Source organism: Leguminivora glycinivorella, chromosome 2, assembly GCF_023078275.1.
Source record: "Leguminivora glycinivorella isolate SPB_JAAS2020 chromosome 2, LegGlyc_1.1, whole genome shotgun sequence".
In the NCBI taxonomy this organism is placed as follows: domain Eukaryota; kingdom Metazoa; phylum Arthropoda; class Insecta; order Lepidoptera; family Tortricidae; genus Leguminivora; species Leguminivora glycinivorella.
The window spans coordinates 22,973,894-22,992,132 of record NC_062972.1 but is presented as its reverse complement, the minus strand read 5'-3'; the positions used below and the strand labels follow the sequence as shown (position 1 = coordinate 22,992,132).

At 37.8% G+C, this 18,239-nt stretch overlaps 1 protein-coding gene across 3 annotated transcripts in view; it reads left to right on the top strand.

The window, feature by feature from the left end:
- The window catches only part of LOC125236837 (probable 2-oxoglutarate dehydrogenase E1 component DHKTD1 homolog, mitochondrial), a 63,213-nt gene that overhangs the window by 22,207 nt on the left and 22,767 nt on the right, over positions 1–18,239 (top strand). For all 3 annotated transcript variants that reach the window (XM_048143777.1, XM_048143790.1, XM_048143784.1), the window contains 7 exons: positions 4,626–4,733; positions 5,613–5,770; positions 6,343–6,478; positions 6,620–6,751; positions 7,761–7,863; positions 8,545–8,702; positions 12,997–13,153. In XM_048143777.1, the coding sequence (XP_047999734.1) occupies positions 4,626–4,733; positions 5,613–5,770; positions 6,343–6,478; positions 6,620–6,751; positions 7,761–7,863; positions 8,545–8,702; positions 12,997–13,153 (952 nt within the window). The remainder of the gene's footprint in view (positions 1–4,625; positions 4,734–5,612; positions 5,771–6,342; positions 6,479–6,619; positions 6,752–7,760; positions 7,864–8,544; positions 8,703–12,996; positions 13,154–18,239) is intronic.

The following is an 18,239-nucleotide window of genomic DNA, read 5'->3' as shown; positions in this document are numbered from 1 at the left end:
CAGTCTGACAATTTTTGACATTCGGGATCACAACAAAAAATCACTCAACAGGGTAGTTGTATGATTAGCCGCCTTTACACAGTCGCTCTATCGCGCGTTCCCGGATCGTACAGGATAGCGCGCGGTTGCGTGTAGTTAGTTTGTAAGGTTCACGTTCTTTCGCGCGTGATTGCGCGTCGAAGTTTTTGATAACGGAAAGAGCGTGCGTGTAAAGGCTAATCATGCGCGATAGACCGCGTTATTATTGTTATTAATAGTATCGATTTATAAAGAGCAAGTAATTGATCCACTAATTCTTTAGTCCACGAGCGTATGTTCTTTCCCTTCCCCTCCCGCCAGCTTTACTGTACACGCGATTGCTGTATCACGCGCGATAGAGCGTCTGTGTAAAGGCGGCTATTCAATAAATGTGTAATCTACAGCAGCATATCTTGCGTTACATATAAGTAATACTGATCCTTATCTGCAAATAAATAGTCTTAAGAGTTTGTCAGTCCTCTTTTTATTAGGAATCGGCGATCCCAACGGGACAAAGAAGCATTTTTCCACCTGATCACAATCCAAAGGAGAGTAGTCTGAATATTTCTTTGAGCACAGACAAGTAATACCTCGGAAATTTTATTATCTTCTCATAAAACTCTTTGAACATTCACGAATAACGATATTATTTATTAGAGAGATCCATCGTTATGTTAATATTAAAATTCTTATAGGAATTTTATTAAATATTACCGAGTAAGCGGACTGCACGTGTATAATTGTATCAGGTGCCGTAGCCGAATGGCATTTCTACGACGCGAAACGAAAACGTAATGCCGTGAAAGGTAGTCTGGCTCTGTCGCGCCAATACGCAAGAGTGATAGAGATAGATATCTACGAGCGTTTCGTGAGCTTTTGTGCCATTCGGCTACGTACCCAGGGGTGGGACACTGATCCGATCGTGTGATTCTGGCAACCTTCGGCTCGCATTGCTACATAGAAATTATTAGAGTTGGTTCAACTTGACGGCCCTTTGCTTGCGTTACCACAGATCATTTACACAATTACGTTATTTTTGACAACCCGAAATAGTCAAAAGGGATAGTGTCATTCATTAGAGGGACAACACGATTCAACCCTGAACTGCTGTCAAACATCAGTTTTGTAGGAAGGGTCCTTTATGTACGTAAGTAGGTACTGTACTATTTATTCTGTGGTGGTATAGCCAGGTTAAGCTCCCGGCATAGGCATTAAACCATGCTACCTAACGGTTTCATTACTAATGTGTATTCTAACGTATACATGTAACTCAAAGATTCATATACCCGTGTGCTTCAAACCCTTTAGGCCCACTTGCACCAACCACTTAACTCAGGGTTAGTGGGCTGTCAACTGTCAAATTCCATATAAAATGATGGATTAACCCTCGGGTTAACCCTCCATTGTTGTTGGTGCAAGTGGCCCTTACATAAATCTTTATGAATATCTAATGCTTTGACGGTTTCATTTAAATATGTAACTCCCTAGTAGCCCCTAAAGGGAGGTCGATTTATTTTCATTTATTTTGTGACACTTTTTTGGAAGTCGTCCTAGTTTTGAATATTTAATAAGAAAGCATGCAAGCATAGATGCATGAAATATCGCCATCCTACCGACTGCGCCAAATATGCATATAAGATATAAGTATTTAAAGGAGCTGCATTGTAGGAAATACATTATGTAAATGAAACAAATACAAAAATATAGTATTTGTAGCATAATCTACAAGCAGTATTGTCCTAAGACCCCATGTTAGGTATCAAAATGGCTCCGATTTTGCTTACATTTCCGTTCTATAAATGAACACTATTGGAACAATTGCCCAATATAAGTTGCCCCGTAACGTGCTGATGACGTAAAATTACTTGACTTTTAGAAAAAATGGTGATAATTCTCAATTTGTGCACAGTTACGCCATGTTTTAGTGCTTGGTTGGCAGGACAGCCTGGAACATCCACCTAATCCATACTAATACTATAAATGGGAAAGTGTGTGTCTGTTTGTTTGTCCGTCTTTCACGGCAAAACGGAGCGACGAATTATCGTGATTTTTTAAGTGGAGACAGTTGAAGGGATGGAGAGTGAATTGGCTACTTTTGTCTCTTTCTAACGCGAGCGAAACCGCGTGCAAAAGCTAGTATGTTATAACTGAATTACGTACAATTTATCTATGAAAGGTTTGCAACGACAGTTCCAGAATTACAATATTCATAATAACGCTCTAGGAGTCTAGTCGAACATATGTAATTTTGTGGATTAATGAACGCTCTACTGAATTTGTCACTTGACCTAACATAACGTATCCTAATCCTAAGGCGACGAGGAAGCCGATTCGAATTTATAAGATGACAAGTTCGTCTCATGTTGACCCATGTAACTTGTCTACGCTAATCCATTATACGATTTTAAAAATAGACCGCTCCATTTTGTGTGTTTCGTTCAAGACTATCCCTTTTTAATGAAGAACGTGTGTGACAAAGATGAGCTTATACTTAATACCACCTGATTCCCCAATTCCTATTTCAAAAATAGCATTTTTCCATTTTCCACACATTTCCTAGTAACGTCATCGAGGGTTCTAAATACACCTATAATAATCAAAAATTGAGCCCCTGGCTTACACAATTTCACTTGAGTCAGTTGGTAAATATAACGTATACCGTGCCTATACCGGTGCGCGCGACATAACAATAGTTATTTGTTATACAAGGGAGCAAAGTTGTATTTTAACCGAGTGTGGAATTGCAACACGAACTAGCGAATGGATTCTAGGGTTGAACTACGAGCTAGCGAATGGATTCTATGGTTGAACCACGAGCGAAGCGAGTGGTTCGAAAATAGAATCCTGAGCGAAGCGAGTAGTTCAAAAATAGAATCCTGAGCGTAGAGAGTGTTGCAATACACACGAGGTAAAATAACTTTGCATCCCGTGTGTAACACATAACTTTTCACCTCACTAAACGACTGGAACAAACACAAAAATTAGTCAATTTGCGTTTATTAAAAACAACTGGAACATAATTGCACAAAAATTAGGGTGCGTTCCGTTTCACGCGTTTTGAGATTGCAATGTTACTTAAGGTGGGTTTTGAATAAGTACAGTGGAAAAGTCAAAAATACAATTTCTTGTACGATTTCAAGTGTTTTATGGTAAAATCATGTTATAAAATTGTATAAATTTAATGTTTTTAGTCGGATACAATTCGATATGAAATTATTTTTACGTTCAAATCACACGATTTGTTAAGACAATTTAAGCACAGGGAGAAAATTGTCTTGTCTGGGATATGCCTTTACAAGAAATTATATTTTCCCCTCACTAGCTCGGAAACACGTTGTTTTGTCCTTTAATACCAGCGGGTAAAAACGCATTTTATCCAGTAGTGGGTAAAGTAATTTGACCTTGAATAAAGTCAAATTAACTGCTTTAAAATTGATAAAAGTATGTGAATCTAGTAATACAGATGATTTACCACCTGTGGAATTACTGGAACCACTGATAAACACATTTTTTTGCGTTGTAGTTTCCTCGCTATAGTGAGGGGAAAAGTTTGTGTTACACTCGGGTGCAAATGTATTTTACTTCTCGTGTGTTAAGTTCAGGATTCTATTCTCGAACCACTCGCTTCGCTCGTGGTTCAACTATAGAATCCTTTCACTTGCTCGTTTTTCAATTCCACACTCGGCGTTAAAATACAACCTTGTCCCCTTGTATAACAAATAACTATTAAAAAAGTAACTAATGACACGTTCGGATTTCAAACATTCTTTGCACTCTTGTGGATAAAATGCGATCTTGCTATCTGTTTTTAAAGAATAAAAAGTCCTTTCCGAGCTAGTGAGGTGAAAGGCATTTTTGTCCAAGCAAAAATATTTATGGAGACGCTTCACGCTCGGTCCATAAATGGTAATATTTTATAAAACGTTCGAATTTCTCTCGGGTCTATGTAATTTTCACGCACCAAATAAGGCTGAAAATTGAGTATTCTGCTTCAGTTACATTCACATCAATGTGATCGTGATTTATGTTGCATATACCATATACCGATCTAGGCCATAAAGTAGAGTGACAGAGATTTACTTACATTCCACTTGAATCTATGAATAGAAATTGTGTTTTTTTAGTTGCCGTTTGTGAGGGATGAATCATTAGGAAGCAATAAAATCACTGCACGCTAAATAAGGAAACAAGGGAAGTGATTTTAGTGGTTTAAAAACATAACCCTCGTAATCTTTGATAGTAACGCAGCCCTAGTTATTCGAGATTTCTTGCAGTATTTTTTGCTTGCCCACTTAAATACAAATAAAATAAACGTAGTACTTAACCCCTCGTATGCGGATGCGTCAAAAATTCGTGGGTGGTAGGCAAAACAAATCGTTCCAGAAAAAAAAATCTAATTTTACGGACGAATCCGTGCCTGAGCATACGATTACAATACAATAATTAGTACAAGCCTCGCAGATTCAATTAAAATTCATCTGCATGTAAGATGCATTCATCTGCATTAATTCATCAATAAGGCTGAAGAGTCAAACAATAGACAAAATGATTGTTTTCAGAGTTTAAATTTATCTAGTTTTACTGAATTTCCTAATTATTGATCGCAGGTTGGATTCACATTGCCTGCTCATCGTGGCCGGTCCTGCCGTTACGTCACGGACTTGGCGAAGACAATAGCGGCTCCCGTCATACACGTCAACGCCGACCATCCAGAGGTCAGTGTTGAGAATTGTTATAAATATGTTGGTGAATGTATTGTATCTAAAGGATAACAAACGTTATATTATAATCCATACTTGGGCCGGTTACATCAAACCGTCTGTCACCGTTAAATCGTTCGTTAAATTTTATTGTATAGAACGTTCCAAATGTGGTTGATGCAATTGGCCGGGAAAGTGTGTGTGTCTTTTCGTTTGTCCGTCTTTCACGGCAAAACGGAGCGACAATTTGGCGTGATTTTTAAAGTGGATATAGTTGAAGAGAAGCAGAGTGACATAGGCTACTTTTTGTCTCTTTCTAACCTCCCACTTTCCTTTAATGGGGGGGGGGGGGGGGGGTGGAAGTTTGTATTTATCGCGAGTGAAGCCGCGGGCTCTATTGCCGGTTCGGTATAAACGTTGAAAATGGTGTTTTGGGTATCGATGGAACTTTTCCTAAGCCGGATTAGATTGGCGACAAATCTGAAAAGCCATGCACGGAGGAAAACCAGTCGGTAAAACTGGATCCGCTTTAACATTTTAATCCATTCTCTTCCAAGTTTATTCGTCGATACTTGCGTCAAACGAATAATTTTTGTACTTAGTATTTTTAGAGCTAGTTACAGAGATTTAATGTATGGTACATATTATGTAACATCAATAAAAAGATAGAATAAGATGTATTTAATTTGATCCGTTTGATTACATTTCTTAATATTTTAGATATCTTACTCATTCCCCATTTTATCATAGGTACAGGATATTCTTTTACCCAATCCCAATCATGCAAGCATTTGTCCTTGGTATTAATGTAATGGTTCTAGCAGGCTAGAATTTTATTGACTACGATCTGTTATTCAGTTTTACTTGTTTTTGAATGTAACAATTTTTTTGCAGTTAGTCCAGAAGGCAACGAACATAGCGTTCGAATACCAGCGCCGGTTCCGCAAGGATGTGTTTTTGGACTACAACTGCTTCCGGCGCTGGGGTCATAACGAGGTTGACGACCCCACTTTTACCAATCCTCTGCTCTACAAGGTCATACACAATCGCAAGTATGTTTGATATTCTCCTGTTGACATACTGCATGCTATCCTGGGTACGAAGCCGAATGGCACAAACGCTTACGAAACGAAACGCTCGTAGATATCTATCTCTATCGCTCTTGCGTATTGGCGCGACAGAGCCAGAGTCTACCTTTCGCGGCGTTTCGTTTTGGTTTCGCGTCGCAGAAATGCCATTCGACTACGGCGCTGGTTTATCACTGGCCGGAGATGGCCTGCAACCACAGGGAGCGATCAAGTGAAAGGCACGAAAGAACCCCATCCTCAACCATCTTTTGCTCGATTGTCAACCGACAACAGACAGAGACAGACCGACAACAGAGAGAGAAAGGACAAATTTGATAGAGTAATTACACATGTATAGTATCAAGAAATAATCTAAAGAGATCAAATTAGGTGATGGTCATTTGTCCATAATCGTTATATTTGGGCTGTTTAACATCAAACTACACGACAGTCTACATATAAACACGCTTACCTGCATTTTTGATACCTACTAACAATTCTCGACATTTACGACGAAATTTAATTACTAAACCAAATGATTCACTGTTTACTTTCAGAACCATTCCTGACCTCTATGCAGAAAAATTAGTTTCGGAAGGTATTTTGAAAGAAGACGAAATCCAAAGCATTGCAGCTGAATATACCAAATATTTACAATCAGAATTGGAAGCTGCAAATTCTTATAAACCTGAGGTAAGAACACGAAAAAATTTTACTGGACAGAATAATTTTAAAGGATAATGTGAATGCAAGGATAATAGAGGTATTGTCAAATCGTTTAAAGTTGTAGGTAAGCTAGTAATTAAAAGTATATTTAATATAATTATGTTGTAGGCTTCGTACTACCAAGAGCAGTGGGCCGGCATGGGCGGTGCACCGCGCGCCGTAGAAACATGGGACACGGGTGCAGACCTGAGTTTATTGCAAACCGTCGGGCGCGCCTCTGTTCACACTCCTAGCGACTTTGTAAGTATACATACCCTTTCCTTTGCGATTAAATCCACAGTTACATTACACAATAAGTAGTATTTTCGAATCGCATCCCATTTTCGCGTATATTTGCAGATGAAATAACGATGGGATCGGTGTAGCACCGTTTTTTTACTGACTTGCACATGCTCGTGATCAACGACTTTTCGCAAAGCATGGAATTAGATAGTATTCATAGTTCCTCCATATATTATTTGCAAATTTACTCAAAAACCGATGTTTGAATTTATGTCCACAGTGGTTTGATAACATTTTCTAGCAAGGCTTTTTACCGCCCTACTGATAAACCGACTAGATATGGCTTGCCCAGACAGATGATAGATATGACACGGAATGCAATAAGGAAATTTATTAGGCTTTTCTATACAAAAAATATCAGCGCCTGAAGATTCTTTCAAGATCTTGATAAAAGAAACGTATGTAAAAAAAGAAATACATGACTTTTAATCTTCTTTGTTTCAGTAACTTCTTACATATAAATTTATCATTTTGGTTAAGATGAAATAATAAGATATAATTCTATGGAATAGTCGTAAAAAAATATTAACGTATTTCATACAAGAGTGAGTGTTTCAATTATACCATTGTTTCAATCATAACCAGTCAGTAGCACAGCGGTGTGCACTGTATGTAGACATTTTTGAAGATCTGTCGGTCGCATGCTTCTGTTTTCAGGCCGGAGTTATACGTATATGTTGCTGCTTTCATTCGTGGAATTTACATGCTGTTATACTTACAAAAAACAGAACCCCATTTTATTGATAGTCGGTTACTTGTGGGGACGATTAAAACACAGGGACGTTTGAAACGTTTCAATCGTCCACAATTACGTTGTTTCTATCGTCCCTACAACACATGTTTAGTTTTCGAGAAATTTGACTTGTTTCAAGTAACGTGTTTTATTCTCCCACTTGGCAGAGCTTTAGATGATGATGTATTTATCTCATATTTAATTTAAGGGTTTTGTGAATATATGTTGTTTCAGAATATCCATCCACATTTGGCCAAGATGCACGTAAACAGTCGCATATCAAAATTAACAGACGGGAAGGCTTTGGATTGGGCAACTGCTGAAGCTTTGGCATTTGGTAATTATTTTTATATTTGTATTTTATTTCTCGATGATGACAAACGTTTCGTCGCTTTGTATCGATTGAAATTAATCCCTGGAAACACTACATAAGGTTTTAGTTCTTGAAAATTGACAGACCATTTTATATCCATTTATAAGCGTAGCTCCGAAATATTTGTGTCGCCTGATAAAGAATCCAAATATAAGCAAAACTACTTCACACAGTGCCCCACCCCAACTAAAAAGGGAAAGGAAACTTTTTGGTCCGTAATCCCAATCTTTCGCCAGTGTGGCAAGGGTATTTTTCATATCTCCCGGGAACCGAGACAAGCAGTAGCCTGTGTCCCTTTCAAGGAAGCTTTCCATAAACTATCTCCTTGCGAAAATTACAGCCATGTACATATACATCCGTTGTTGTAAAATAGACAACGCAGTAACAAGTTTCGAATTGTTTAAATTACTTTCAAGTTTTCTTTTCTGTTTTAAACGGGATATTCTATTACATAGACGAAAACTTCAAATTAATGTTATTTTATTAATATTTCAATTTAGTAATATTACATGGAAAAATCGAAAAGTGTAATAACATGCGTAAAATCCGCCACGATCCCTCGATTGGTGAGTCCGACTCGCATTAGACCGGTTGTGTCTGATCTTTAGTTAGTTTATTATTTTTTTTTGTAATTTAACATTATAGGTTCACTACTCATGGAGGGTGTGAATGTGAGGCTTAGCGGTGAGGATGTTGGCCGTGGCACTTTCTCGCACCGACACGCCATGCTGGTCGACCAAGCCACTGAACACATCTACATACCTCTCAACCACATACATCCCGAGCAGAAAGCTTTCCTAGAGGTAACATAGGGTCGTTGCTCACTGAGAGTCTGAGTGGAACTTTCTCGCACCATTAATGTGTGGCACCTTCTCACATCTACACCTTTATGCTGGTCGATAAGGCCACCGAGCATATTAACACACCGCTCAACCCTCAACCTACATAAATCCTGAGTAAGCTTTTTAGTGGTAAGAAAGAGTGTGTAGTCTTGGCCCGCCCATCTGACAATCTTTTCGAAAATGTAACAAGCCACACTTGAATACAGTATAAATATTGCCTCATCTGCAGTCATAAATTGTATTGCCTATCATCATTGGCTCCAGCATCTCCAGGCCCCAGTATTCTAAAGAGGAAGGCTGCAACTACCTGCATCGACTGCTACCAAACAACTAACTTAAGTACATATATGAAATGCATTTTTCCCCTCACTAGCTCGGAAACACGTGTTTTGTCCTTTAATACCAGCGGGTAAAAACGCATTTTATCCACTAGTGGGTAAAGTAATTTGACCTTGAATAAAGTCAAATAAACTGCTTTAAAATTGATAAAAGTAGGTGAATCTAGTAATAAAGATGGTTTACCACCTGTGGAACTACTGGAAGCAGTGATAAACGCATTTTGTGTGTTGTATCTTCCTCGCTATAGTGAGGAGAAAAGTTTTGTGTTACACTCGGGTGCAAATGTATTTTACTTCTCGTGTGTTAAAAACATAAAAGTGTTAATAACATTATGGAATTCTCGGGCTATTCCGATAGAGTGGCTGTGTTGAAATTAAGTATATCCCAAAACCATACTCTGACCCTAATCCAGGCCTACGCACCAACTTCTTCGCATAGCGATGACGAGGTAGAAGAGTATTACGACTTGCTGAACAGAGCTTGCGATGAAAACCGAGGAACATGGACCATGATCCTCGGTGATTTCAACGCCAAAGTTGGAGTAAGGACTGAATTGGATAACACCGACATCGTCGGACCACACGGCCTTGGTAGCAGAAATGATCGTGGTGCTCGGCTTATCCAATTCGCCTTCGGACAAAGCATGAGCATAAGTAATACCTTCTATCTCAAGAAACCTCAACGTCGCTGGACCTGGATCGCGCCAAATGGAAACGTTAAAAACGAAATAGATTTTGTCCTTACAAATAACAAGAGTATAATAACAGACGTATCCACTATAAACAAATTTAAATTTAGTTCCGACCATAGACCAGTGAGGGTAAAGATTAAATTTAATATTAAAATCCATCGCAAACAACTATTTCTGAAAAAAATAAAACAGTTAAGCAGAGACACGCTCATTTCCAATTATGATCAATTCAACCTCGAGTTACAAAACAGTTTTGACGCATTCAATAATAACATAGATACTCATCCCGATGTTCAAGTACAGTATGACACCATTATTAACTGTTTAAAATCAGCTAGCAGCAAAATAAAACCAAGTCGAAAAAATAACAATAAATTGACAAAGGATACAATACAGTTAATAGAAGATCGAGAACGCCACAAATACAGCAGGGAACAATATAATACAATTGATAAACAGGTTAAAAGAAGTATCAGGCGCGATATCCGGAATTTCAACACGAGGCTAGTCGAAGTAGCACTGACAACACATTCATCTCTCCGAACAGCCAAACAAGGTATTAATAAGGAAAAACCCTGGATAACCAGTCTTCGCGACGAAAACGGGATAAAATGCAGCAGTAGAGACCAAATAACGGACATATGCACCAAATACTACAAAAATCTGTATTCCTCCGACACATTATCAACACCGTCCATTGAAAGACCACCCTGCCCAGAAAATATCCCCCTATAACCGGTGGCGAAGTTAACGCAGCTCTCAAGAGCATGAAGTATCTGAAGAGCCCTGGGGATGACGGTGTAACAACTGAAGCACTTAAAGCTGGAAAAATAACCCTGTTGCCATATTTAACGAATCTATTCAACTCAATTCTGTACAGCGGTAAAGTCCCTTCCAAATTATGCCACTCAAATATAGTACTTCTGCACAAGAAAGGCGATAAGTCAGACATCAATAATTACAGGCCTATTAGTTTAACCTCTCATATCTACAAATTATTTATAAAAGTCATAGAGAACAGAATTGCCCCACTGCTGGATAAACATCAGCCACCAGATCAAGCCGGTTTCCGTCCGAGTTTTTCAACAACAGACCACCTCCATACTATAAACCAATTAATAGAAAAGTCCAACGAGTTCAACGTGCCTCTATATCTTGCTTTTGTAGACTATAGCAAAGCCTTTGACAGCATCAAACACTCCGCTATAATTTCCGCCATGCACAACCAAGGTATAGATCCAAGGTACGTTGAACTTGTTGGAACGATTTATAATAATAGCACGGCAGCCATTAAATTGCACGCACCTGGTCCTATTTTTAAAATAGAGAAAGGCGTTAAACAAGGTGACCCGCTGTCTCCTAAACTGTTCACCAGTTGCTTGGAGGAGATTTTTAAAAAGCTGGCGGTCTCTTGGGAGGGTTCGGGCATTGTTGTCGGTAATAAACGGTTAACTAACCTGCGTTTTGCCGATGACATTGTCCTCTTTTCCCATACAGCATCTCAATTGCAACACATGCTCCAAGATCTCAGCACAGCGAGCCTTGAAGTTGGACTCACAATGAACAGAGCAAAAACTAAGTTAATGACCAATCGGGCAAAACATGGGGTCACGGTAGATGGGCAGGATATACAGTATGTTGATGAGTACATTTACTTGGGCCAGATAGCTTCCTTCGAAAACAGGCAAATCATAGAAGTCAATAGACGTATTGATAACGCCTGGAAGAGCTTCTGGTCCATGAAGGCGCTAATGAAGGGTAACCTTCCTCTGTGTCTCAAGCGCAAACTCATCGACATGTGTATCCTACCTATCCTAACCTATGGCGCTCAAACGTGGTCACTAACAGAAGCTCTAAAGTCCAAACTCAAGGTCTGCCAGCGAGCGATGGAGCGCAGTATACTGGGTGTTCGCAGAACTGATCGAATCAGAAACACGGAACTGCGCTCCAGAACTCGAGTTGCAGATGTAGGTGTCAAGACCGCTACGCTTAAGTGGAACTGGGCTGGACATGTCTGCCGCATGCACCCTGAACGGTGGGCCAAAATGGTTACCGAGTGGGACCCACGGAACACCGTGGAGGGTGCAGGCCGGGGTTCAGGCAGACCGAAAAAGAGATGGCGGGACGACTTGAACGCATTTTATCCAAGCTGGCACAATTACGCACATGACAGGGTTGAGTGGAAGAAGCGAGGGGAGGCCTTTGCCCAGCAGTGGGACACTACAGTAGGCTAATAAAAAAAAAAAAAAAAAGTGTTAAAAAACTCGCAAGTTCAGGATTCTATTCTCGAACCACTCGCTTCGCTCGTGGTTCAAGTATAGAATCCTTTCACTTGCTCGTTTTTCGATTCCACACTCGGCGTTAAAATACAACTTTGCCCCCTTGTATAACAAATAACTATTATCGAAACCATTCATAAGTTTGCTTGGTGTGCAAATGCAAGCACAAAATTGTGAATTCAGGCGTGCACCGCTCCGTTTTAAAGAATTTTAATCTCCGCCAAAGTAAACAGTTCCGTCCATTATATGTGTCGGTGCCGTTTTCTTTTCTTTTTACTTTTCTTTGTTCTTTATAGAGTGCAACCTCTAGTTTATAATATCGAATACACGTTTTTGGTGTCACCACTTTCTATAAAATAATTTGATGAAATTTTCGTCTCCACCAAACGACATTCATGAAAACGCTACTAAACGATTCCATTATGTCGAATTTGTGCATTTTAATATTCCACTAACAGTTCAATAACCTTTGATCAAAGATATCATCTTTCGTTTGCAATACATCAGTCCGACTTCGAACTGTCGAACTGTCTCGGACTGTCGAAACTAGTCATAAACCATCGGGAACTTATACTACGTACTCTTCAAAGGGATGTCAGTGTAATCCCAGACGGACGAAGTGAAGTCGCCAACAGCTTAACGTCAGAAAACCTTTTTAACTCGGGCGTAGGGGACCGGTTATGAGATTAACGTCCGTGTGCGTGTTACTGAATGCCTTTTTCAATAAAGGATTTAAAATGGAATGAGAACGCTGGCATTCTGCATGGGAGATTATCGTTGTGTATTATGTGTGTGTGTATACGTTAAAACCGCGTTCAAACATTTTGAATAATTGGGTACTTTTTGGACCTTGGTTAGAAAAACATGCACAACTTTCCAATACAATTTGAAATAAGTTATCGAACTTTTTTCGCTTCTATTTTGACATTGTTGGTGTTTCTAACAGGTAGCAAATACCATCCTATCAGAGGAGGCGGTTCTTGCCTACGAATACGGGATGGCGTTCGACTCGCCCGCGAACCTGTGCATTTGGGAGGCGCAGTTTGGAGACTTTTACAACGGCGCACAGATCATCGTCGACACTTTCATCGCTTCTGGAGAATGTAAGTAAGCTACTGTGATATGTAGCACAGCAAGGCGTAAGATCCTTCAGTTTCTAGGCACGTATTACTGCCTGCACGTGTAATTATCGTGGTTTGGGTAGGGTAGGTTGGGTAAGGTGTTGGGTAGTAGGTAATATCTAGGTATGGCTGAATCCTATCACAGCACCACACTTCTATTGCCAAAGAAAGCCAAATCCGTCTAGGTCAAAAAGCCCTTAGTGCGGCGTCATTGATAAATAAATGATCATTCTTACTCTTATTGTGTTCTCAGAACAGGACCCATTATCAAATCATATAATATATGCTATCATCCAACTCAGTTTCATTTAAATTCAAAATATACACCAATTTTTTTTTTTTATACTACGTCGGTGGCAAACAAGTATACGGCCCGCCTGATGTAAAGCGGTCACCGTAACCTATGGACGCCTGCAACTCAAACAGTGTCACATGCGCGTTGCCACCCCATTAGAAACTTGTACATTCCCTTTTTAACCCCCGACAGTAGGATACCCCCGTTACCAGCCCGGGTCTGGGGCCTGCTCCCAGGACCCCACCACCGCCCATCCATGGTCTTGCTAAACCTAAAAAAAAAAAAAAAAAAAAAAAAAAAAAAAAAAAAAAAAAAAAAAAAAAAAAAAAAAAAAAAAAAAACTAATAGCCCCCCATTTAGATTCATTGCGCTGGGTCTCGACGCTCTCAGAAGCCTCCTTCTAGTATTTACAGAATACGTTCTTTACACAATACACCTTGTGCACGACGGTCACAAAAGGATTACCGACCCTTTCTATTGTTCGATCTGGACTCGGCGCTAGACCATTGTTACCCTACCCAGCTACCTGGCAGTGTCATGCACACCTTTTCCTTGTGTCTCATACTGATAGGTATTTTATAATTAATTTTTAGTATAACTTTGTGATCATATGGATTGCGATTCTAACCTAACCTAACCTAATTAAAATACCTAACTTTTCCATTCGTAACCTAACCAAATTTAATTAAAACCTACTCTTAGTTAACCTAAGTAGTCTAGACTTACCTTTATGAAACCTAACTGAGTTTCACCTACTTTTATTTTTATTTCTATAAATGTAGGTATTTATGAAATGTATTATAATTACGTTTTAACTTAAGAACTTCTGAGTTACATTTAAGTTTATCCAAATACCTAAACTTAACGATCCTATCTAGCGTATCTTTCTTTTTCTCGAATATTTATGATATCTTATACCTATTTCTATCATACATCTCTTTGTTGTATTACCAAATTTGTACATATGATTAATAAGTCAATTTTTGATTACGTCTTAATAAAAGTTAATTTCCCATCTTATCAAACTTTTTTTTTTTACATATATTTCAATGTTTTGTATCTGAATAAACCTCGGTAATTTTGTGAAGTTGCGTTTTTGCTTAATTGCTTTATTTATTGTACCTTCTTTGAATAATTTACTTACCTATGTCTATTATTATTTTTTATGACTTGTGTATTGTTTAAGAGAATGCATACTTTCAATAAACTTGTTAAGACGTGAGAAACTGAGAACCGGTTAAAACATGTTTAAGGCTAATTCTATGTGAATAAAAATGTCTTTTGTGCATTTTTAAAGATAATATATATTTATTGTTTCCGTTTATTTGAATAATTCGGGTTTTAGGTAAAGAGATCCTTCGACGAACATGTCAAGGCATGATACTTTGTATTCATATTTAACAAAGCATTAACTGGTGTAAACATGTTTTAGACTAACGCACCGGTAATTCTTGTGACTTGAATTTTTTATTGTAACAACTTAGTTGCTTTATTATAGATGTTTATTGTATTGTAAAATGACAAAAAGTTTATTGTTTGCGTTCAGGTATAAGATGAACTGGTTGAAACAAGATTTATGGTACGTTCCCCTGCTCTCTACCATATTACGAGTATAAAAGCCAAAGAGAGTCGAGGCTGAATAAGTATTCCTGTAGAGGCAGCCTTCTGTACCAGAGCTCCTTGTATCTAGTGTGGTATATAGAGAAGTGGAGTGTGCGTTTAAAAGTGAAGTGTTTATAGACAGATCCAACAATGGACGTGAGTATGTTTTTCTTTTTAAATTACTGTAACCCATATTGCCTTTTTATAATATTGTTTCGTCTAGTGTTCTTTGTATTTAATTAATAGAATTGTTAATAGTGTTTAAAATATTGTCTTTCATTGTTTCAGTTCTCTGAAAATACTTTCAAGAACTATTACTACCCGGAAAATCAGGGTGATTCAACCGATGAGGAAGGTACAGCTGGTTTCAAAGTTAAGCAAGCCCTCGCAAAGAAACGTCCTGGAAATAATATTGACAGCTTCTTTGAACGACCTAAAAAGCAGTGTAAAACCTTGAAACGGTCTTCGAATGTAAGCAAAAGTTCGCCAGAAGGCGTGGCTAATTTATCATCTGGACAAGATGATGGGGCGTATTCATCTCACTTAATTAAAATAGAGATATATGATATGCAAACAATCAAAAACATCCCACCCACGGAACACTGGAAGCACGCGGACGTCAGACTGAAGTATTTTGCGTTGGAAGACGACTTGGAATTACAAAATACGCGAAATATTGTATATAATATTACAAAACAATTAGCTTCTAAGGACACATGTGTAAAATATTTTATAGATAATAAGAAACAGTGATAAATATAATTTTTAACGATAGCAGTAGGATAGTGTTAAAGTGTTTCACATTTCTTATCTTTCCTTTTTATGATTTAAGTAAATTTCCTTGTAAGATATTCTTTTGCATTGTTTCACATTCCAAACAAAATAAATAAGAAATAAAATGGTGTCAAATGTCTGTAGTTTTATAAAGGTAACTATGTGAGAATTAAAAATAAAAATCATTATTACCAGTACACGTATTTTTATTTATTTCACAAAAAAGGTCTTAAACATATTTCGTAATACTAGATCATTACATAAAGAATTATCAGAAAACAAGTTAAGCATATGTTTCATAGATTTTCCATGAAACTTAAAATACAAATAAACTAAACAATATTCACCACAAACAGAAGTGAAATGGTTTTGAAGTGATTTATTATTGTAAAACCACCGTCTCGTATTTCTATCTAGAAATGACTTATGATAACCGGAAGGTTTCCTGCCAAAGGAGTCAAAATATTCACCTACACCATTTACATCAATGTGTATAGCAACCCAATGGGAACCCGGTTTTGAATCAGGGTCCAAATTACTGACAATAAAGGTAGGTAGATTAACCCGAATAGGTATTTTGTTGGCAGCAAAAACATTTGAATTAAACAATGGGTTTAGTTTCCTCATACAAAATTGAATTTCTTTAGTATCCATAGTTAAGTAACATATACAAATTATTGATGATCATGCAAACAATGATGAATTCCAAATAAAATAAATTAAAGAGAACGGGTATTTATATGTTTCTTAACTATTGTAATCTACAGATACATCACGATTTTTATTTATTTCAATTATATTATCAAATTCTGCATACACAATACAGTTAATGGTACTAGTTAGAGCGGAATCAAAACGTACTTCTATCCGAACGCTACCATGTCTAACAAGATTCCAGTGTGAAGTTGAATTAGCAGATAAATCAGGAGTTAAATCAAAACACAATAAACAATAACCTTGACCAAAATCTGTTCTGCTTATTCCATTACCCTCGTTATGGAAATGAATACCAGTTCCAGAAAATAGAGTGTGATATGCTGCTGCTATTGTACCAGAACTAAATGAAGGTTGTAATGTTTTAGAAGGAACTTCATGACCATCTACGAACAAACTAAATGAATTCATATTATAATGTTGAAAATTAAACGGATTTAATGCTAAATTACCATTAAAACCTGAATTTGATACAAATCCAATAATACATCTTTTAGGAATTTGTCCGAGAAATATATTATCTAATGTTTTACCCTGAACCCCCGTCGGTATTGTGAGAACCTTAACTTCTGCCCTCGTAATGGGGTACTTCGCAGTTGTTGTGGCTAATACTTTTTGATGGGCTAACAAAACACTAGGATTGATTCTCGTTCTCCTTACAATGAGGCTGGCATCCATTATTTGTACTTTGAATTTTTTATCTTGGTGGCAAATAAGATTGAATGATTCTTTTGAGCGAACTAACTTAATACGTAGTTCTACACCATTTATTAAGAATTTCTCTTGATTAAATATATCACCATGTAAATGACCAATCATTTCTACTTCCTTACTCTCCTTGATAAATTCCAGCCTTTTGTTAAACCCTTTGTTGTTAACGTCAACAGTATCCATATAGCCCGGCGTATCTTCATACCACAATCCACAAGTAAGATGAGTTGTTTTGGCTGCTGGTCCGTAGTTGAGAAGATTTTCCATATAAGCACGGTAGGCATATGTATTGTTTGGTGGTGATATGAGTTTTTGATTTAAATATACATCAAGTTGATTAAAAAGAGAATGTAACCAGTTATTGGTGGGTCCAACTGCAGCATCTGCTTTTAATTTAGTACCATCTTGGTTCAACACTTTAGCAGTAATGTGTATCATTGTGTGTGATAGATCTATGTAGTCATCACCTGATCCAGGTACTTGAAATTCGATTGGACCGTCATCGCTTAAAGATGAAATTGGTTTATAATGAATCCACTGTCCGCTTTCAATGCTTGTTTGAGTTGATGGAAGGGCAAATATATCTAATTCAGATTTCGCACACTCACATGAATGATTATGTAAAAATGACATTATTTAGTTTGAAAATATATCGTTATTTATATCTTTTTTATTTTTTTTACTTCCTCTTCGTCGCGATGCTTTTAGAGCAATGAGCGGTTCCCTTCTTTTATTGGACATTTTATACCCAGATCCTGACATAAGGGAATCAATTTTTTCATCGGCCTTTCTTTTCAGGTTTGCACTTGCTTCCTTGAATCGTGATCGTATGGAACTGTCTATAGGGCGAGCATTTACCATATCAGATAAGAGTCCAACTCCTGCTCCTAAAGTTTCTTTTCCAATGGTTCTTAAACCACTAGATAATAAAGGGAGTACGGATCTAAATAGGCCTCCCAAAAAACTGCCTAT